Source organism: Gopherus evgoodei, chromosome 1 (genome assembly GCF_007399415.2).
Source record: "Gopherus evgoodei ecotype Sinaloan lineage chromosome 1, rGopEvg1_v1.p, whole genome shotgun sequence".
In the NCBI taxonomy this organism is placed as follows: domain Eukaryota; kingdom Metazoa; phylum Chordata; order Testudines; family Testudinidae; genus Gopherus; species Gopherus evgoodei.
Window position 1 is genome coordinate 136,216,973 of NC_044322.1, and position 22,963 is coordinate 136,239,935.

The 22,963-nt window shown below is 38.4% G+C and overlaps 2 protein-coding genes across 13 annotated transcripts in view; one reads left to right on the forward strand and one right to left on the reverse strand.

The window, feature by feature from the left end:
* The window catches only part of OFD1 (OFD1 centriole and centriolar satellite protein), a 63,751-nt gene extending 55,357 nt beyond the window's left edge, over nucleotides 1-8,394 (forward strand). For 4 of the 7 annotated variants that reach the window (XM_030572998.1, XM_030573044.1, XM_030572988.1 and 1 more), the window contains 5 exons: nucleotides 1,079-1,198; nucleotides 2,622-2,779; nucleotides 3,434-3,619; nucleotides 4,614-4,718; nucleotides 7,466-8,394. In XM_030572998.1, the coding sequence (XP_030428858.1) occupies nucleotides 1,079-1,198; nucleotides 2,622-2,779; nucleotides 3,434-3,619; nucleotides 4,614-4,718; nucleotides 7,466-7,498 (602 nt within the window). In that variant the 3' untranslated portion in view covers nucleotides 7,499-8,394. Of the gene's footprint in view, nucleotides 1-1,078; nucleotides 1,199-2,621; nucleotides 2,785-3,433; nucleotides 3,620-4,613; nucleotides 4,719-7,465 lie in introns of those variants that run through there. The other 3 variants (XM_030573018.1, XM_030573007.1, XM_030573035.1) reach the window with 3 other exon arrangements.
* Nucleotides 8,395-9,824: 1,430 nt separating this feature from the next.
* Nucleotides 9,825-22,963, reverse strand: part of GPM6B (glycoprotein M6B) — a 140,162-nt gene continuing 127,023 nt past the window's right edge. For 4 of the 6 annotated variants that reach the window (XM_030573168.1, XM_030573195.1, XM_030573159.1 and 1 more), the window contains 4 exons: nucleotides 17,830-18,001; nucleotides 14,747-14,820; nucleotides 14,326-14,391; nucleotides 9,825-11,756 (listed from right to left, as the gene is read on the reverse strand). In XM_030573168.1, the coding sequence (XP_030429028.1) occupies nucleotides 11,607-11,756; nucleotides 14,326-14,391; nucleotides 14,747-14,820; nucleotides 17,830-18,001 (462 nt within the window). In that variant the 3' untranslated portion in view covers nucleotides 9,825-11,606. Of the gene's footprint in view, nucleotides 11,757-12,342; nucleotides 13,391-14,325; nucleotides 14,392-14,746; nucleotides 14,821-17,829; nucleotides 18,002-22,963 lie in introns of those variants that run through there. The other 2 variants (XM_030573177.1, XM_030573203.1) reach the window with 1 other exon arrangement.

Sequence of the window (22,963 nt, forward strand, 5' to 3'; positions counted from 1 at the left end):
TGTGTGGATGGATCAGGGTTGTGTAGCAAAGAAGGCTGTTGTGTGACAGACCTCTGCCTCGTTTGTTGCAGTAGTTGGAAGGTGTGTAGTAAGTGAGGCAGGGGATTGTAGAAAAAGAAAGGAAGGTCTTGTAATTAAGGCAGTTGAATTCCAGAGTTCCTATGTGATGCTAGGCAAGTCACCTAACAGACTACCTGTCAAAAGTTTGGTTTATGTTCATCTTTTTCTGGATACCTTGCTTGAAACATTTGGGTCTGACTTGCAGATGTGCTGAACACACATTTGCAGCTGAAGTCAGTGAGAGCAGTGCTTGGAACATATAAAAAGCGATATAATGCTACGTTCCATGAAAATCCAATGACCTAGGTATCTCAGATTGGGCACCCAAAATTAGTGGATACTTCTGACTTTATCTGTACCTCAGTTTTCCATCTGTAAAATGGGGATACCACCCCCTTACCTGACAATGGTCTTGTGAAAATAAATTCATTATTATTTGTGAAACATTCAGATACTATAGGAATGAGCACCATAGAGAAGCCAATGAGGAAATGAATACTTCTGTCTTCAAGAGAAGGGTTTGAATAGTGTGTAATAAATAAGGCCTGGGACCATACATTGAACAATGAGGAAAAAATATTGGTGTTCACTTAATGAGCAGCTTTCATCCTGAATGAGATGGGTCCTGTGGAAAAAACTGTATGTGATCGTGTAATTAAAGACTATCTCATAATGTATTACACATAAGTGTGACTAATTAAGGTTGAACAGGCATTTTTTAAATCTTATATTTCACAAGTATACATTGATTTCAGTTGTGCCAGTAGCTTTAGTAAACACGTGTTACCACTAGTTTTCAAAGCCAGACAATGCCATGATTATGATTAAAGTAGCAAGTGCAGCCTACTTGATAGTTCTTAATTTTCAGTTAAATGGTTGAGTTTGGACGGGAGAGTGCTTAATTAATGGCTTAAATTTATGTATTCTTACCCCAGCCATTCCCACACTTTGTGTCCATTCCTTTGCCCCATATTATAATTACAGAATAATGAGGCCATTGTTCAAACTTCTTCTCCAGATCAAGGGGACATTCCAGAGCAGCTCGAAAGTGATGTGTCACATCCATCGGGAGACAGCATCAATGGGAGCAATGTCACAAATGCTGTGCCAGCAACAGCCACTTCACAGCAGGATTTAAGTGAGTTCTCAGCTCAGAAACCTGTATTGAAGTGGTTGAAAACTTTTCTCAAAGCTAGTGTTTAGGTACTAAAGAAGAAGGAATACATCTTTGTTTGTTAATTCTTGACTTACTGTAGGATGATGATTTTCACCAGTACTTCTGTTAATTTTGTTTTAATTTAATCTTTTTAAGCTTACTTTTTGGGTTCTGAAGAGACTTCTTTTTTTTGGCCTCAGTATTAATTTCATGATCTTTGCTTCTTTAGGGAGCTTTCTTCAAGGTTTCCCTTAATGTGTGTCTGCATTTGCTGATTTGTCTTGCTTACCAATTCACTCAGTATATAATCACTATTGTAAAGGGTGTCAGTATAAAACCTTAAGAGATTGACACACAAAGATGGTTTAAATGCAGCACGCTTAATTCTCCAATGCTTCGTACATATAATGGTCTGGGACAGCTTGCTTAGTATGAAGGTAGTTTTCAAGTCTTACCCAAAGGTGGTGTTGTGAGCAGAAGGCTTTCTAGCTTCAAACAGCTTCTGGTATTTTGTGCATGTAACAAATTACTACTTTATAGAAGTAAATGGTCTTAGCATTTAAACTCCACCGGTTTAACTAGATTTATGTGCTGTGATAGTTTTTCCTAAATAACTATTTTATAATACTTCATATTTTTGTAACCTCTTCTATCCAAATATCTTAAAACATTTTACAAATACTAAAGAATTAAACCTTGTGGCATCCTTATGGGGAAGACAAGTAGTATCATCTCTGTTTTATAGATCAGGAAATTGAGGCACGGAGAGGCTCAGGTTAACATTTTCCTACTTAGAACCAAAACTCGGGCATCTCTAAATCCATATTGACCTCAGTGGGAGCTGTGTGTGTTTACCGCTTCTAAGACAGGTCACTTATTTAGAAGCCTACTGTAAATATAGATTTCATCTACTTTAGGTTAGTCGTCCAGATTTGAAAAAATTGGCTCAAATAACTTGCCCAAGGTCACTCTGGAAGTTTGTGGCACAGCTGGGAATTATGCACAGGTCTCCTGACTCCCTCTCCTCTGCTTTAATCATAAAACTGTCCTATCTCTTTGGCTTAATTCTTGGAGTTTCATGGTGTAACCAGCAAGATAAGAAGACCTAATAACTGAAAAAAAAATTGCCTGCTAAATTAGCTCAAATTAACAATATGTTACATGGTACATGTATAAACTGCACATCCAGGTTTTTTAGGTTTATTATAGATGCCATACAGAAACGGTTACATAATCAATTTGCTGCTTAATTGTTTGTCTGTTTTCCATCTTTCCCAACTGGAACTGCCAATTCACTCACTGTATTACCACGCTGCATGTCACGCTTTATTTCAATAGCCACCACTTGCAAATCTTGATTACAGCACTGTGAATGTCAAATGGCACCGAAATAATTTTGTCTCAGCAGTGGTTGATCAAAGCCAGTCTGAAGAACAGAAAAGAGAAGAAAATGAGAAAAAATGGGCAGAAGAAAGGAGACAAAGAGACGAAAGAAGGCAGAGAGAAAGGCAGGAAGCACTGGAAAGAGAGGAAAGAGAACTAGAAAAACTGAATGAAGAAATGGTGATGTAATATTTTAATTTCTGACAGGAATGCAACTTTGTTATACCATATAATTTAAACTAAATAAGCCCCATAGCAATTCTAGATGACTTCCTACATTGTTTTTTCTATGTGAATTTAACATAGAATAGTTTAGCTTGGATTTACTCTCACTTATAATAGTTCTGTAGCTACATAATAACTAAACTTTGTTTCTAAAATTTCTCCTCAGATTAAAAGCTTGCTGTCCAGTAATTCATGTTAATATGTGATACTATTGGGTGGCATTGGTTTCAACATGGACAGGGTTTGGTTTATTCTCAGCCAAAGCTAGAGACTGTTTTCTAAATTGGCTCCCAGATTGGAACAAACTGAATGAAAAAATAATGTGATACCTAATACCCAGTCCCTCAGTCTCTGCTTAAGTAAAACTCCCATTGACTACAATGGACTTTGCCTGAGCAAGGATTGCATGATCTGGCCTATCCCAAAAGTGTGAGTCAATATGGTACATGTCACATTAAACACTCCATTCAGACTGGAGCACAGATTACTAGATTAGACTGGCAATGTACAGAACTTCATATATAAACATGTTGAGTTAAAACCTGATTGAAATATTTTTGAACTGACTGGTCAGTTTTAAGTGTGTTGCTTTTTTGTTGTGTTTTTTAGAAGTTGATCCAAGATTCGTTGAAAAGTGAAGAAGAAGAAGAAGACAAGAAGACAGACCGTGAAGTGGAAGAGTCAGAAATCAGTAATCCTGATGCAGAAGACAATCTGTGTGACCCTCGTCCTAATCCACTAGAAAAATACATGAAACTGATACAGCAGAGCAGAGAGCAGGAGCTGACAGACAAGGTGATATACCAAAACTTGTAGGCAGTAAAAAGGTGATTTCAAAGTGTGACTCTCGAGGACAATGTTTTGTCTGAATTACAATATATCCATGGATCATGAGGTGGAGAATACTGTCAACTCAATTTGGTCGTCTTCATTTTCAGTGTGAAAGTTAGAGTAACAAATTGTGAGAAGAGGAGCAAGTTTATAATAATGTTCACTGCTGGAGATCTGTCTTCCCAAGGGGTTTTGCCTAGGTTATGTGGGAACGACAAGATTACATTTCTTATATAAGGCTGTGCCCAGCTATATTGCATCATGTCAAACAGTAATACAGAACAACAGAACATGTGTATTTAGTGTAGTTAGAAATTAATGGTTTCAAAATTTTGTATATAAACAGGATAGTTAAAACTGAGGGCCTAATTTTTAGAGGGACCGCCTCTTGCACGTTCACTAGTCAGTATACATAACGCATGTTCACTAGTCGGTATGCATAATGCACATAACACACGATAGAATTTATACTTCCACAACCCATTTCTGCAGAAATTGGGTTTGCCTCTACATGCACAAAAATTGCAGGTGTGAAATAGCTTCCAGATGAATGGATGTCAAAAATTAGACATTTAGCCCTGAGAGAACAAGTAACTATGTAATTTTAAAAAAATTCCATTGAAGCATTCCAGTTAGTGGATTGTCATAAAAAATTCCATTTTTTATGTAATAAAATTATTTTATAAGTTTCTTTTCAGAAGTGGTTCACATTTTGTATCCCCAAACATCATTACTTCTGGGATGTAATACCATATTGCTGGCAATGTGCTTGCTCTTCTATAAGACATTATTTAAAAAGTCCTGGGGTGTGCATGAAACTACATAAATAGATAAACTATTGTTGTGAACAAATGCTACGTGCTTAAGCTCTCTGTAAGATCATATGCTACAAAAGTACTACGATGTTTGTAAAGTTAGGCCAAAGAACCAAATTTAATGCTTTTCTCTTGTCTGCCAGAGCTCCAAAAAAGAGGAAGTGGAAGAAGTATCACTGATAGAGAGACTTCTGTCTAGTGAAAAAGATGACAGGTCAGGCTGGATACAATTGTTATTTAAAGCTAAGGTATTATTAATTACGAAGGAGTCACAGAAATCGTATTTCAGTTACTTGAAAATATGACTCATTTTATTAATGTGATAGTTGTGGTTTGATTTATAGTTAACTTGTCTGCCTTTTAAAATGAAATTCATACATAACTTTCAGACAAACCTTTCTCCTGAACAAGTAGATTAAAAGGAATATGCTGAAGTTAGATATCCTTGTAAGTAAAGAAGACTAGTTTTTTTCTTTAATTTCCCTTAGAAAAATGCAGCCCTCTTCTCTTGGGTGAAGAAATTATTACAAACACCCCAATTTACAATGATGTTAAGCAACTGTATTCAAGGGAGATAGCCCTGCTGATTAGCCCTTCATCGATGAGACAGCAGCAGCACAACCTCCACATTGCCCAGAGCTTGAGAGAATTCCTGTGGGTTAATGACACTCTTATTGCCTAACAGCTCTGCAAGGCTAACAAACGAGAGTGCCAAATTGGCAGACTAGGTTTGGTTATGTTTATATTTGCTCGTTCTGGCACTGGATTGTGATTAACAATTTATTTCAGGTAGACCAGGAAAGTGTTGTTGGAAAATAAAAACTCATTCACTTCAGTTCTGAGCCAATGATGTGTAAAGATTCCTTATCCCATTACACAGGTTCCTAAGCGATCCCACAAAGCCCATTTTTTCATTCCATCTATTAGATCTGTGGGTTGTTTTTTTTTTAATTGCAAATAAGAGTGGTGGAATGTTATGCTTGAGTGGATGGGCTTGTCTGAATTTTTACATAAAGAGCTAATTGCTGAAGTAAATTTTGAACTATCCCTGCTTCCCAATGATTGGTTGTTATATGCTTAGCTAAAACTAGAGGGTATTTTAATGCTTTTTCTGCTAATGCTTCTGCGCCTCACCTATGATGATGGTCTTTCCATTGAAATCATTGGAAGTTGGAGTAACTCTGGTACAGACAAAAAAAAGCAGATATAGCTGGAGTGTTTCAGTAGAAGTTTAAATGGTTTAATAAGATACATTTACTCAAGAAGATAAACATTTATTGCATAATTTAAATTTGTAAGTTGTAACTAAAGTGTGTCTTCTTTACTGTAGCAGTGTTTACATTACAAGGTACTGGTGTGACTTTCCCTGCTTGTGCTAGCTCTCTCTGGCAGCGGAGGCACATAGAAATCCACCTGAAACTGGTGGGTAAATACCCTGCCTTGACCAGACCAGCTTAACCCAATCTCCGGTGCCATTACCCAGGCTTCTGCAGCTGCACTATTTATACTCATATTGGTCAATGTGAGCTAGCACAAGCATGTGTAGACTAGCAAAGGAAATTACATCTCTAGCACATAGTGCAGACAGTTTATATTTCTCCCCTCTCACATGCTGAACACTGTGTTACGTAAGGTTGTACATGAATGGTGACAATAAGGGATCTCCATCTAACAAAAACAGTGTATTATCTATCTGCATTTAGGTAGTGATCAACAGCTCTGGGTCTAGTTGGCAGCTGGTACCAAGCGGAGTGCCCCAAGGGTCAGTCCTGGGGCCAGTTTTATTCAATGTAACATTAATGATCTGGAGGATGGAGTGGACTGCATCCTCAGCCAGTTTGTCGATGACACTAAAGTAGGAGGAGTGGTAGATACGCTGGAGGGTAGGGATAGGATACAGAGGGACCTAGACAAATTGGAGGATTGGGCCAAAAGAAATCTGATGGGGTTCAACAAGGATAAGTGCAGAGTCCTGCACTTAGGACAGAAGAATCCCATGCACTGCTACAGCCTAGGGACCAAATGGCTTAGGCAGCAGTTCTGCAGAAAAGGATCAAGAGGTTATAGTGGACGAGAAGCTGGATACAAGTTGACAGTGTGCCCTTGTTGCCAAGAAGGCCAACGGCATTTTGGGCTGTATAAGTAGGGGCATTGCCAGCAGATTGAGGGATGTGATCATTCCCCTCTATTTGACATTGGTGAGGCCTCATGTGGAGTACTGTGTCCAGTTTTGGGCCCCACATTATAGGAAGGCTGTGGAAAAATTGGAGAGAGTCCAATGGAGGGCAACAAAAGTGATTAGGGGGCTGGAGCACATGACCTATGAGGAGAGACTGAGGGAACTGGGATTGTTTAGTCTGCAGAAGAGAAGAATGAGGGGGGATTTGATAGCTGCTTTCAACTACCTGAAAGGGGGTTCCAAAGAGGATGGATCTAGACTGTTCTCAGTGGTGGCAGATGACACACCAAGGCATAATAGTCTCAAGTTGCAGTTGGGGAGGTTTAGGTTGGATATTAGGAAAAACCTTTTCATGAGGAGGGTGGTGAAGCACTGGAATGGGTTACCTAGGGAGGTGGTGGAGTCTCCTTCCTTAGAGGTTTTTAAAGTCAGGCTTGACAGAGCCCTGGCTGGGATGATTTAGTTGGGGTTGGACTAGATGACCTCCTGAGGTCCCCTCCAACCCTGATATTCTCTGATTCACAAATCAGTACCCTCTTATTTTTTGATAGGATGATTTCAGTGTCAGAAGCTTATGCTCAGACACTGATACTAATTTTCAAGAATCCACTTACTGCCTGGGACTATTGACGATGTCACTGTAATTTGAAAGGCTGATTTGTAAAGCCAGAGGTAGGAGGTTGTCCCTTCTTAAATCTCAGGCAAGTGGAACTTTCTAGTAGGAAGGGAAACTGTTTAGACCCAGGAGTAAATTTCAGGTAGAAGAATGCTTCAGAACTAATTCATAATTCCTTTCCCCTTCCATCCCACATTTAGTGCTGCAGGCGTCTCTCATGGAGAACTGGATGAAGACTTCTGGTGAATAGCAGCTATTATCTCCTAATGACCAGCACCTTGGAAGATGGTGTGAAGTTATGTAAAACAGTCACTACACCACCAGAACTGAATATTTTCATGCACAATGGTTTCAGCTGAGGATCAGAATTAAAGTTTAACATGTTCATATTAAAAAAAATTAGCCTTTTACAAAGAAAGACATTATCCCAAATGAGTAATTTTAGACAAATCTACTGTGACTGATAGTACTAACAGCTGCTAAAACCATAAGTGCATGGCCTAACCTGTGTGTTTTAAGCTTTCCCATATCTTCACAAAATATTCTAGGAATCACTGCAGCCTGTTGATCAGAAAGTATGTTTGTTTTCGTATTCATGAAAAAGCTCTGGGCTGTGACTGAAAAGCAAAGGTGCCTATTCTATTAGGATGTAAAGCAGTTCAACATTTTTTCAGATAAATTAAGTGACTTTTAAAAAATACAATCCTGCCTTAAGAGAAGAGTTTTTTTAAAGATTAAATGAAAATTCAAACAAAGTAGATTTGAAAGTGAGTGTCTTTTCCAGCATGCTTATATTGCTGGTTTCACAAATGGCATGTCAAGATGACTATCTGCGAGACAAGGACTCAGATACCAATTATGATTAAAAATTTTAATGCATTCTGATTGATAGATACCTGATAACTGTTTCTTGTTAAGTACTTTTCTAAAGCAGCAGCAAGAGGCGAGGCGGGGGGGGGGAGAAAAATACACTTTAAAAGGTGAGCTTCTTACTGTTTCGCTGCTGGTATCTTAAGTATTCCATAGGAGAGAGGGTACGAGCACGACTGTCATAATCCTCTACATTTTTTTAGGTTTGCATTTTAGACTGTTCTGGTATTTTATAATAAAATGTGTCACCTGTGCTCTGCGAAGTTCTCATTATTGAGGTACAGAATTTCCAATTGGTAATCTGTGTAATATAGAAGTACTCTTTGGTTTGTGGGTAAATATTTTAAAGCAGCAATATGTACTACTCCAGAGGTTCTCAAACTGGGGAGCAGAGAACATATTCTGGGGGAGAAAGAATGAGACTTTTTTTGGGGGGGAAAAATCCCCTTACTGCACACATTTTACCACCAGCAATAAATAACTAGCAAAGCTGACTTCTCCAGATCGATCAGGTCCTCAGTTAGTGCTGTGCATTTTGTGCAGACGACAACAACTTTGTATAATGCGGTACAAACTTTACCTTCATAGACTTACGGTCAGAGAGGACCATTGTGGTCATCTCAATCCATTTGCTATGATGTGGTGTGTGCATTTAATTGTAAGTATGGACCACAATCGCAGTTTTGCTTTTGCTCTTATTACAATGGCTTGTTGGCTCACTCGTGCAACAGAAACAAAATACCTCAACTGAAGCACTGCTGCTGCATAGATTTGTGTATGTACTTGTGTGGCAGGAGGTGTAAACTACTACAGCCACAAAGAAGGGGGGCATAATCAAATAAGTTTGAGAACCACATTACTATACAGTAGGTACAGTGAAGGTGCAACTAGTAGTGTACTTGATTTGGGTCATGGTTACTGATAACATATAACAAGGAGGAAATCCTAGCTTGACTCTCAGCGGTTGCAGGGCTAGCAATCTTTTTCTGTAAAACTGAGTACATGAGTTGTAATAATGAATATCCAAACATTGACTGATTCTTCATTCAGCCACAGTCACTAGTGGGAAGTCAAGTTGGCCATACTTAAGTTTGTATCCCTTTAAAAAAAGCGAATAGAAAGAAATGTCATTTACTAAAAAAAAAGTTAAAGGCAGAGAAATTATTTAGCTCAAGAGAATATGTATAGGTAACTTCACAGCAGAGCCCTGCAATGTGTGTTCAGCGTGCTTTGGGATAGCAGCTGAGCATTGAGAGGTAGGGACATTTCCCATCTTATATAACGCTCAAGAACCAAATAGGAAGAAAAAGAAATTACGGCAGGCACATGGTCTTCTGTCCTATATGTTTACTGCCCAAGATATTAGTTTGATTTTAAGAACTTATGAAAAGCACTTCATTGTACATGGCGACTTGAATTTGTTCATTAAAATGCTGTAGCAGTTGTGGGCTATTATCACAATGGAATCATCTACAGCCTGTGGTATGCCACCTCGAAGCAGAGTCCTGGTACCATTTCTCCCCAGTCTGGTGATATATTCAGTAAATATTGAATTTTTTACTCACATCTTTTGAATTTATCTCTGATAGTTCATCCTAAGATGTAGAATTCATCCAAATAAAGTAACTCATTGTTTGTATAGCTATAATTATCTAAAAAGAGTCTTAAAATAAGTGTAGACAAGTGGTGTGTCTATTATCTACAAATATTTATTGTAACACTTGGATATAGCTACAGGAAGCCCTTGGCACTGATAGAAAATATTGATTCACTGTTAGGTTACAAAAATTTATACATAGCAAAATTTAATGCTCTTTACATAAAAATATTAGACTACTTAAACAAAACTTCAGAAAACTCCCAGTAATAGCTACATCGAACTAGAAAAGAATTAGGCTTTAAGACACTGCCTCCATTACCCTTATGCAAACACTGGGCTAGAACATCACCTGCATTGCTGTAGAAATGTTTCTCTTTCATGCAACAGGCAAAACAAACAGTAGGCTACACTGTCATCTGCTCTACATACACTTTGCCCCTTTTTAAAAAACTGACAAATTAGACTTTTAGGCATTTAACCAAAAAATTTAACTGTAAGGTAATACTTGAAAAATGTCTGTCCACATCTTAGTGTTGACTTAACTAAACAAATTTGTGCTTCTTTTTTATTTTAATATTCAGCCAACAGTCAAAACTAATCAACCCACACATTAACTTAACATGGGAATATAACTTGACTTTACCATTTAATTTTTTTTCAAATGACTGATACTGGATTTTTTCCCCCATACTTATATATATTTTGTAAAGAACAACACACCAACTATACCCATTACTAATACTCAAGATATCACTGAATGTTTCTGAAAAAACAAAATGAAGGCAGACTGCTATGGGAAATGACTTTAACATGGCCCCCGATTTTTTGCTGACCACACTTGCTTTTTGTGATTTATAAAGAGAAAATGAATAAGCACTGGCTATAAACTTAAGCACCGAAGTAGAGAAAGGTGGCTGACCAGTGGTCTGCTTTATGGCTGTATTTTTTTTTTAATAGCTTATATGAAACATTGCAAATTCACTAGTCTGCTCATTTGGAATAGTCAAATCAGTTTCATTTTAATAAGGTAACACTTTTTGCTTAATACAGATAATGGTCTCCTGCTACTATATAAATGCTAAGGCATTTATAGAAAATAAATATTAAGGCAAAGCTGACATTTATTTTCAAAGAAGGGGATCATTATCCTGACAGGCATCTGCAGTCCATCAACAGATCGATCCATCAATTAATAAAAATAATTAAAACTTGGAGCAGCTGAGCAATTACCCAGCTTACACAGATGGTAAGTGCAGTAGAATGACAGTGGCTCATTATAGCATTATTGAAAAAGATGTGGCTCTGAAAATGGACTTCTGGGCTTCAGCCCATAAAAAAGTGTTTTTAGTTATACATACACTTGCCCTTTAATGAATCAGCTGGTTTATTACATGCTGAGATTGTATCAGTAAATAAACATGCGCTATGAGAAATCTGATGAGCTAGCAACAGTTTCATTTGGTATAGAACTGGGATAATTGTTTTATCACATCTCATAACTGTGCAGTTATTTATGGCCATAAATCTCCTGCTACTTGCTGTTTTGGGTCACCCACTACAATTTTGTGGATGAGCTTTAGGCCACAAGAATTAATTAATACCAAGAGTCTCAAAAGGATGACTGACTGGTCACTTGTTACAAAGTGTTGCCTTTTAAAATGGCTGGACCTGAAACCTCTTAAATCTGTACTAAAGAAAGGAAGGTTACCCACTGGAAGGTTTCCCTTTGAACATGTTCCAGGAGCTTGAATATGAAGTTTTTACACTTCTGTATTAGATTGTTTGGTAGACATACATCTGTACTGTGGAGCAGCTGTTTGACGATTTGTAAGAACTACAAAATTCTTCTGCTGAATTACTCTGGCAAACTTTTATGTGTATGAATTGAGTTGCTCTTTTGACCGAGACTGGATATCTTGAAGCTCCTGCTCTTCTTTTGCTTTGATATCTTGGTAAGCTTGCATTTTGCTTGCATCCTTTAAGTAGGCCCAGTTAGAAGACAGTATCATGAGGAAGTGGATCTGGAAGAGAAGGGTGAGCATGATGGCTAGTGAGCATGTCAAGAGGCAAAGCGAGCTGCTAGTGAGATTAAGACATTCATTAAACAAAAGTTATTCTACATTAATAAGCAATCTGCTATTAAACAGCACAGAGGCTCATTTCAATTGACTTCTAGAATTTTGCATGCTTCTAGTTTGCTTATTAAAAGCTAGCTAGAGAGTGTTAGTATGCAGAAGTAGTAAAAATGAGCTAAAGAGTTTTACTGATCTGTTAAAATGCAATACAGGAAAAAAAGAAGCAAAAATATAAGCAGCTTTTTGCATTTGGCAAATATATACTCTGAAGTTTAGAGTCAACTGATGCTTAAGTTTGTGGTGTTTTTCTTTAAACACATGTAGTGCAAAGATTCTGGTGAGATTTCCCTCCCGTCCCATTCAACCCCCCCAAAGAAGCCTAAACTTGTAAACATTTACTATGAATGATAAAAAGCTACATTTTAACATGGGTAAATTAAATTAGGAAACGTGAGTCCGAAACGATAAGTAAAAGCATGCAGTCTGAGTTAACAAATCTTAGTGGTGGCATTTTTATAACCTTTTTTTTTTTAAACTCCCATTTTCTACTTTCAGGTAAAGTTTAAGCATATATAGAAATTGTTTCAATTTGCACAGTAAAAATCTTTTGCCATCTTTTCACCAAATTTCATGCAAGAAAAATCTACAGCTGAAAACACCTTGATTCTTTTGTGCCTTTTCAATAGTGTTGGTCTATGAGAAGTGAAACTGCATACAGTCAAACTTATATTTTGAGATCTGGCTACTGAGAAATCAGTTACTACTTCATAAAACAGTACCAGCACAGAAATTACCTAAATGCTGTTTCTTACAGTCAGTTTGGGGTCCAAAAAGGAAAGTGATTGTTTTACGCAGTGCTATAGAATGGTATTTTCTTTTCCCAGAGAAAGCATGATTTGGCAGTTACTTGAAAATTTAGATTGAAGTTTCAATTCTTGTAGAGTTTCCTAAAGCCTCACTAATAGGCTGTACCTTGTGACTATGTCATCCATACACTGGAAATACGGGCACATGTATAGGGAGTCTTTTTTAAAAAAAAAAGATTTGTAAACACATGGTACTGTAGGTCAGTCAAACAGCTATGTACTGGCACTATTCTAATCAACGTGGTCCCTTGCAGACCATCTATAATATATGCTTTATTCTTACTACTGAAATTAGTGCAGAGAAGAGAGAAAAATAACTAATCAATCACTGCTGTTTAAAAATTTGTTTGAGAGATAACTGTTAGGATGTCTTTCATTTAATAACTCCTGCCTTCAGAGGATGATTTGCAACAAGTAAAGTAACTGAATCCTCTCAATGTTCAGAAAATAGCCAGATCTCATCCACATCAAGATTCATATACAATAAGTCATTTTATTAATCTGATATGCTAAACGATGCTTACTGAAGCTATTTACAAATTACTGTAACAAAATTGAAAAGCTAGACTCTTAGTCTAGAGTGTCAGTGGTATTTCAGGCTACGCATGCAGCTCTTTACTGGGCTTATGCAATTTAGAATTTAGTGCAGCAATCTTCCCGACTCTTAAACTTCAAAACAGCATAGTTATATGTGGTAGCCATCATGTAGATCAGCTGGTGGAAAAGAACAAAATAGAGGAGAGTAAGATACAATAAGATGACGGCTCAAGCCCTCTTGGGCAATTTTTCGATCAATTCTATGACAGACATAACTGTCTCAGATGATGATTCAAGACTTGTACTAAGCAAATATTTTGCTACTCAGTTTTAGATATAATCTACAGTCTGGCCTCGGGGCAGAGACAGTGGAAGAATAGTGAATATTACCCCTGAATTTGGCTAATGCGATGTTAAAAGTTGATAGCTTCAATAGTCCCTTACTGTAAGAAAACAAGTGAAACATGCCATCTTGTTAGTAGCTACGTTTCCACTTGCTGCCTAAGTAGCTTTTGTAGGCCCAGTACCAGTGACCTGACCCCAAGTTTCCTAGGTTCAGACAAGCAGAGTAACAGGTTTACATACTACCCTTCACTGCAAACCAAAAAAAAAGGGAGGGACTGGGGAGACAGATGGCTCAAGTTTAAAAATCCCAGACGCAGGATATTTCAGAAGAAAAAAAGAGTCAAGAAGTTTGGTTATTTCCAAAAAATAAAAAACCCAACTTCTTATGGCCAGAATTTGGGATTTTTCTGGCTTGAAATGACCAGAGTTGGGCATTGCTCCATCCGGAGTCAAACTGGAATTGCAAACTACAAATGGAGTAATTTATCAAATGCTATTAAAAGAGTTGCAATAAGCAAAGTTCTGTTCAAAGTCCTATCCCCTCAAAGTTTGCTTGCCTTTATGACGGATGTTCTAATTTAAGAAAGCTACATTGAAGTGCAATGCACCTAAATATTGGTGACTATTCTAGAAGCTTAAGTGCAACAGGTCACTCCATTTTATTTGAAGTATCACTGTTTTCAAGGTGTTTAATGTTTTAAAATATCTTGTTAAAAGCTGAAAGGAGTGTGTTAAGTGTCATTAGAAATATGCAGGATATTACCCACCAGGGCTATGACAGTGGCACCAGCTCCAGCACAGGCCACAATGAACAGGTGATAGGACATGTAGAACTAGAAGAGAAGAGATTAAAACAAATATTTTAATGATTAGAGGAAAATACAAGCCATTTCAATGCAGAACTCTTAACACTGCCAATTTTTTTAACTATTTTTTTTTCTTTAGTGCTCTATTCATATTACTGGTTATTTACAGAACAGATAGCCCAGAAGACTTTGAAAAAATGTTAGAGAACAATTTTTTTTCTGGCTTTGGATAGCAGGAAGAAAGATGTTAACAATATTGATATTTGCCATTGTTGCATAGATGGTGGTTTTGGCAGGTTAGTAGAGGCTTCTGAAAAACGCATTTATCTTCCAATATGACTTTCTTTGGCTTCTGCAATAGCCCTGTAGTTTGTTATTGTACCTCATTTGTGTTGCAGATGTTCTCTAAAATTGGACCACAAGCCCTGCCTGGTACAGCATTCCAAGGGATGATACCTGAAATGACAACACCAGAGCAAAATGTACAATTAGTTCTAAACAGCCAACGCATAACCTTCCATTCCTCTCAAATCTTATTTCTCCCCACCCACATGCCAGTTGTGTTCCCTTATGATGCACCCACACATTGACTCAGTACAGCTTTGAGTTGGCAGGAGAAACTACAAAGAAATCACTCAGATTGTGCATTCTCCATACACCAAGTCTAGCTGCTGCTTGCCAAATGTTCTCAGATGTAGGTTTCCCATATGGCAGCCAAATGGTGATTTTACTCACTGTTGGCCTATCATCTGTGAGCACACCCAACTCCCCTGATTATGAGAGGCAATTTGCAGCTCAAAAGGTATGTGGCACCTTTCAGAATTGGGCTGAATACTGAAGTCCTTACTAGGCCAAAACACCACTTGAGTAAGGTTTCAGTATTTTGGTGTAGCTGATGGTAGGGAAGAATTACAAAATTACAGTATTTCCTGTTTCATTTCCAATGGGTAGAAAACATTTTAGGTGAACCCTGGCACGTATATATCCAATACTTCCAGACCCCTTTCACCCCCATAATGCACAAGATGATTACATCTCTACCCTGCTATACTGCGGTTGTGGGGAGCCAAAAATCCCTACTGCGTTATAGCTGAAATCCCATTATATCAGGGTAAGGCCGGCAAGGCTCTGGCGGTGATTTAAAGGGCCCTGGGCTCCCTGCAGCAGCCAGAGCCCCGGGCCCTTTAAATTGCTGGCAAGCCCCATTGCCGCAGTCCCGGGGTAGCATCAGCAGGGCTCCAGCAGTGATTTAAAGGGCCCTGGGCTCCCTGTAGCAGCCAGAGCCCCGGGCCCTTTAAATTGCTGGCAAGCCCCATTGCTGCAGCCCTGGGGTAGCAGCAACAGGGCTCCAAAGGGATTTAATGGGCCCCCACATCAGCTGGAGCCCCGGACCCTTTAAAATGCCACCTGAGCCCCGCTGTCACAGCCCTAGGGTAGTGGCGGCAGGGTTCAAGTGGTAATTTAAAGGGCCCAGAGCTCCCCGCAGCAGCCGGAGCCCCAGACCCTTTAAAGCGTCGCTAGAGCCCCACTGCTACCATGCTATACGCGAACTCGTGTTATATCGGGTCACCTTATAGTGAGGTAGAGGTGTATATATTTACTGAGCTTATTGGTTTTTAAAGTAAATGAGATCTGGAAGATACTAAATGTTTACACTTCTAGGCCCATAACAGATGTAAATCTTAAATACAGGTAAATATCTTTCATTTAAAATATAATGCAAGCATGTTTTTCAGTTCATTTTGTAGCCCCTCCATGTTAGTTTTAAACTGCAACTGATCACTTTAAAATATATTGTCTGTCTTCACAATACAATTTAAAGAAGAGTTTTCAACACTATTAAAGCCATTCAAACTGGTTGGAATTAGTGGTTGTGTCAAGGGAAGACTGTCTGAACATGAATATATCTTAAATTCATGGTACAACTGCAGAAAAAGCATCACAGGATTTACTCCATAACCACTTTTAGTTCTGCTTTGCAATTCCAAAATACACAGCACCAACCCAAGTAAATACTGTGGTGAAGTACTAATGATTCCTTAGTCAAAGACACATGTACTGAATGTGATTGTTCAATTCTGATGTGCGTATTTGGAGACTTGCACATTTATACTGGACAAGATTTTATTCTGGATTTTTGTCAAGATGCATTTGGATGGAAATTGGAATTCAATTAATGTACAAAAACAGCATTAAAAAAAATTTTTTTTACTGGATAAATAAAATTAAACTGCTGTATACATATAATAAACAAGCTTATCAAAATGCTTTGCATTTAAAACTGAGTTATTAAATAAAGGTCATTCATTTTAGTTATTGAATTGACAGACTGTTTCTGGTCACCAGAGGCCAGACTGTCAAAGGTATTTAGGTGCTTAAAGATGCAGATAGGCACCTAACCTGCCACAACACTTTTGAAAATCGCATGATACCCTCTCATTTATTTCAATGAGAGTGAGGTGCCTCATGCGATTAAATTGCATAGGGGCTCTTGAAAATCCAATGAGGCACCTACCTCCCATCATTTTCAATGAGTTAGGTGCCTAATGGAACTTTTGAAAGTGCCACAGCAGGTTAGGTGCCTATCTGCATCTTCAGGTGTCTTAAATACCTTTTGAAAATCTGGCTCCATGTCCTTCACGTTTTTAGAGTTAGTAGATCTCATCCTCTACCACCTTGTTTTTTTTCATAGATTGGTAGAGGAAAACAAGTTGACCTGCTTTCAACTACCAGTGAGTTTATCAAGTTTGAATGAACTAGTCCAAATGAAAAAAATATTGTCTCTGAACCTGCTAGCTAAACTGAAACCAAAAATAAATAAGCCAAAAGCTTTTCTGCACAACAAACTGGACTTACAGTCACCCCACAGTAGAGGCTGAAAATAATACAGATGCTTACTTAATGTATTATTTTAATGTAACATTTACAAAGCTTGAGTTGACTTCAAAAGTTAAATATTTTCTGCCTGATCTGGTACATAATGAAAAAAGCAGCACCCTTCCAATTAATTAATTAATTTGAGGATGGCTCATTGTTGCAGCATTTTATTATTTAAATTATTTTAACAGATTATTGTAAGTTTAGGCCTTAAAATAGGTTGTCAATTTCAAAAATCTGTTTAAAAGAAAAAATTAAATATAAATTCAATTTTTTTTATATTTTAAAAAATATCAATTTGTATCCACTTTGTTCCTAAGCATTTTATTTTGAGATTGTTTTATATTTAAACCTGATACTATAATATGGGTAACAGTTACAAAATCAGTTGAGATGCATGACTTTCCTGTTCAGTTAAACTGATTGCATCTGGAAGGAGGTTAGTATAAACTGCATGAAGTTGAAAAGTAATGGCATTTTCAGAGATACCACACTCTGCTTTTTGGTTCATCATCTAAGACAGACAAACCAGCTGAAGATAGGACAAAGAAAGAGGATAAAGAATTTAATCATGATTAAAATAAGTACCGTATTGCCTGACATCCACACAGATCTGGTCCCCTGAAGCTGTCATATTTGTCTGGAGTGATTTGATGACTTCACAAGTTGACCATATGTTATAGAACATAAAGACAGGCACAGCAGAAAAGCCAAAGACCCCAAGCCAGGCCACTCCAAGCACATATGTGAGGAAAACAAACTGGGCAGAGAAAACACATTTCAAGTTTAACTCTCTGAAGGGAACAGAATGAATATGCTCTCTCCGGGGAGAGGGGTATCTATATTTTAAATAAGCTCCTACAAGTCATTTTCAGGAAGTTTAACATTAAAAGTCAGTTGCCATACAATTTTTTCCTTGTAAATAGGATCTTTTGGGCAGCAGGAAAATGACTAGGCCAGCATTTCTCGCTTGCTGTTTTCTTTAAACAAATACTTAGCTCAAAGGCTGTAGTGAAAATGTAAGATTCAAATGCTCCATTTTTAATCTGTCTGCTTGAGTACAGCTTGGTCTTCTGAAAGAGCAGAATCACATAATAAAGAATCTTTATTAATCACAGTTAGAAGAACTGTAAACTGAAACAGGAATTCTGATTTTAAGTTAAAACCAGTAAATGCCAACAAATCAAATAACAGATTTTAAAAAATTAATTATATACCAGATCTACAAGAAATTCTTTAATTCTTGCCAGCTGTACACTACGCAGGGGAATCAAACCATGCACATCTCTCTGGAGATACAGTGGGGTCAATTCTGAACATAAAATTAAGGAAACCCATTTTTGTCTCCTGAAAAATTAATCTAGGTTCCTAAAATGAGACACCAGAAACCCTAACAGCTAGCAGGGGTATATCAATTAAGACAAGCTGTTTTAAAATGTTTTAAATTAACAAGACAAAAGATCATAGATATGAGATGAAAAATCTAGAATCCCTCCTTTGGCAGGGTTTAATATCGTTGCAGAGGATATCTGAGATATTAAACAGATACTACACTTGATTTTGGCTTTGGAAAGACTTCTAATATTATTTTATGTTCTGAATTGTCTGCCAGACTTAATTTTGCTTTAGAGAGCATCATTAGAGAGGTGTGGTTAACACACTGGTCTGGGCTTCTGGAGATATGATTCAGTTCCATGCTCTACCACAGACTTCCTGTGTGACTTGGGGCAAATCACAATCTCAGTGCCTCAGTTCCCCATGTGTAAGAGGAAAGTAATGCTTCTTTTCTCCCATTTTCTTTGTTGTCTATTTACATGGTGAATGCTTCAGGGCGGGAACTGCGGTCTTTTTTTTTTGGGGGGGGGGGGAGACAGGGGTGTTGTTTTTTTACTTTTGTGTATATTTAGTGCCTAGCCCAGTGAAGCCCTGGTTCTGGTTGAGACCTCTGTCCTCTGGTTGAGACCTCTGAGACTACCATGATACGTATAAATAATACACTTAGAAGGCACAAATACTGTATCTGTAGCTTCATTGAAACATATATACCAATTATATTGTAAAAGTTATATCTAGGTACTGAAAATATGTCCTCCTAGTTTATATTAAGGTGGCACTTGCAGAGGTGAAAAACTGGTTTTGCCACACAAAGGGACGTATTTTCAGATTTCTGCCTAGATTCCTACGTAGATTAAGCATTCTAAAGCCAACTCAATGGAAACCCCTGTGAAAGTCAACAGGAAAAACAGGTCAAAGCGGGATGTGAAACAAACAGAAGCATGGGAAGACACCTTAGAGCCAGCATCCCTGGAAAGAAACCACAGGGCTCATCCTGTCTCTGGGGGAGAAAACAATGAGTTTGGGGAAATATAAGAAGCAAAAAGACATTTGGTCATCCTTCACTGAGGAAGCTAATAGGACCGCACTTTTTGCATTCATGCAAATTGGGTCCTGGCCACGTGGGCTAGTGACAGTGCGAGGTTGCTTTATGTGAGAAACTGCTTTAGAAAAGGATTTAAGCCTGTTACAGTTAAGGTTAGACTGTTAGATAGAACTTGTTCTCATTATCCCTGCTCACTATCTCTTAAATCTTAATCTTTGTAAATAAACATATTTGTATTTATGGTACGTAGATTTTAATGCTGGTTGGTTATAAAAGACCTGATCCTGAATTGTGCCACTCAGTGTGTACACCGTCTCTTTGGGGACAGCTTGCCTGGTAATGACCATAAGTGGCTAGTGATGGGGCTGGATGCTGCAAGGAGGACTTGGGGTTTGCTGTGTACTTAGCACTAACCTGCACAGGGATGGCAAGGTCTGTGGTGAGAACTGAAAGCAAGTGCCTGGTGGACAGAGGCTGTTGGTTTCAGGGAGCTGAACCACAGTAGGCATAAAGAAGATTGCTTCACACTAAGGGTAGGTAGTGGCAAGGTATCTCAGGACCCCAGGGGAGCATCCCACATGGGCATTGTTTTGTACGTAAAATTACCTATTTTCCCATTTTAGCATCTAGCCAAACTTTGCTTTGGCAGCAATGACCATAAATAGATGCGAGATTGTGATGCCAGGACAGACCTTTGTAAATCCAGCCTACCTCAACTTCAGCAGCCTTGGAGGAATTAAAGCTGTTACTGAAATGTAACTGCTTTGGCCTCTCCAGTTGTACTGGCCTCCTGTCCAGCTCAGTGTTTAACTTGGCAGAACTCAGCTTCAGTGAAACTGGTTCCAGACTATTTACTATCACAGTTGTCCACTTTAGCAGTAGTATTTCAGTAGTGCCCGATCTTCCAGTTGGGACTTGGAACCAGTAGCGTTAGCCACTGTACAAACAGTATAGAAAGACAGCTCCTGGCCTGAAGAGCTTACAGTCTAGTGTGAGACAAGGCAATCAAGAGGGTGTGACAAACAAATGGAGGCCATGGGAAGGAAGACAAAGCTAAGAGTGATGGTAACCTGTGGGTACACAGACCAGCTACGTGCACCACTCAATGCTTCCAAATCAAAAAAGGTGGTTTTTTTAAACTACAAAATATAAATAAACTAGCTATCAGAATCTCCATGGCCCTCTACTAGGCCATTGTCGGGGGCAGTTCTCCATGAGCATCACCGTAGAAATGGATCTGAAGGACAGTAGCATCCGAGTGGCTCTATGGGTTAGTTTAATGAGGAAAAGAGTGATCCAAAAGAAAGTTAAGAGGAAGGAGGGTTGGGGTTGAGGGAGAGTCACTGAGGGAGAAGAGTATTGCTCAGTCAGGAAGATGGGAGAGCTGAAAGACAGAGCAAATTTGTAGTGGAGAAAGTCCATATGGTCATGGGACTTTGTCCAGAGACACTAAGCAGCATGGGAGCAAGGCAAAGAGAGACTGGATAACCCAGGGTTGATTGGTGGGATGGATTTTGCAGTGGAACAAAGAGGCAGAGAACTTGGGGTTGGGGGGGGAGGCAGGTGCTTGCAAAAGGCCTAAAGGTTATGGGTGTTTATTTCTATAGGGCCAGACTCTTTATTCATACTAAACAGTACTTCACTCCAGAAGTATTCCCATTGACTTCAGTAAGGATATGATGGTTTTGGGTGGGCGGGGGGAAGAGGGGCTGCCAGTTTTTTTTAAAACCACAACATGAATATTATGGAATCCTTGACTCCTATGATGGCCAGGAAAAATGCAGCCTTAATGATGATCTGATATGACTCCTCTTTATAGCACTGGCATCCAACAATCATTCTGGAAGCTTGGAAATCTAATATACTTGCTAGAACTGAATCAGCAGCATGGGAAGAGGGAGCTGGCTGCACTGGCAACAATTACATACAAATTGTGATTGCCTAGATCTGTAATGTTACACAGACATTTCCCTTTTTATGTTCAATTAGTAACATCATTTCAATTGTTAATGTATCTTAGAGCTCTTACTTCTTGTCACTTCTAAATTCCCACATTTTATGATGCTTCATGTAGCATATTTGTTGCAATTTCTACTGCAGAAGAGTGATCAGATTTTTCAAAAAGTCATGGAAAACTATTTTTTTGCGCTTCATTTGAACATGCCTTTATCACAGTTGCATACAACATAAGTATATGCATAAGGGGATGAATAGTCATTTTTGTTATTGCAGTTAACTAACTTGCACAAGTAATTATGCACTCAAAGTGAGATGTGCAAATGTATAGACATTTTTGTATTCCTGACCTTTGGAAAATAAAGCCTTAGATATAATTCAGTTGTCATCTTTTTAATGTCACACTTGCCAGAAAATAAAATGCCTCAAAAATTACTTAACTGACTTAATTTAATATTAGCTTTTTGAAAAGCGTATTAAATAATACAGTTGAAAAATGACTCTTCGTTCAAACATGCTATTCCCTTTGTATTTTTCTTGGCTGAAAAAACTTTACATTTATCGGCAATATGTTTTAATTATTAAAATGCAATATAATCACACCAAAAGCCTCTTTTCACCCACACTTCCTCCTGGATGATCCCAGCCATATTCCTTTGCTTTCTTCATAACTATCAGCTTTGAATTCAAATTTTCAGATAGATTTCAAATCCTGTCTCAAAAATTTTGTGTCTCTGTTCCTAAAGAGTACAACCATGAAGGAGCTGTGGGCAAGATTTTGAAGTTTTACTTTTTTTTTTTTTTTTTTTTTTTAAAGTGTACTGATGTGAAAACCATTTGGAAATTTTTAAAGGTTTGTAATATTTCATCTGTATTGAAGACTCCTCCTGCAATCTTGAGACAGTTGCTTTCTTTCTATGCCTTGGTTTCTCATCTGTAAAAATGGGACAGTAATACTTGTCTAGCTTCCAGGGGTTTTGTGAAGCTTGGTTCATTGATATTTGAAGGACTTTGTGGAATGTGCTATAGAAATGTAAAGATTTACTATTTTTTAAAATAATCCTGCATAAACCCTACTCAGAGTTTTGTAGTCCCAACTCTAAGAGTCTCTAATGCCATGGTTCCCAAACTTCTTCTGTCATGCTCCTCTTTACCTGTAATGGAGCCTGTCCAGGCCACCCGGGAGCAGGGCTGGAGCTGAGACCGGAGCTGCGATTGGGAGCCGAAGCTGAGGCTGAGGGCAGAGTGGGGAGGGGTGGCGCTCCCTCCCCGCCCCACATGAGAGCAGGCCTGGGCTCCCCTGGATCCCCCTGAACGTTCCTCTGTGCCCCCCTAGGGAGACATGCTCCACAATCTGGGGATTACGGCTCTAAGGCCAACTCCAAG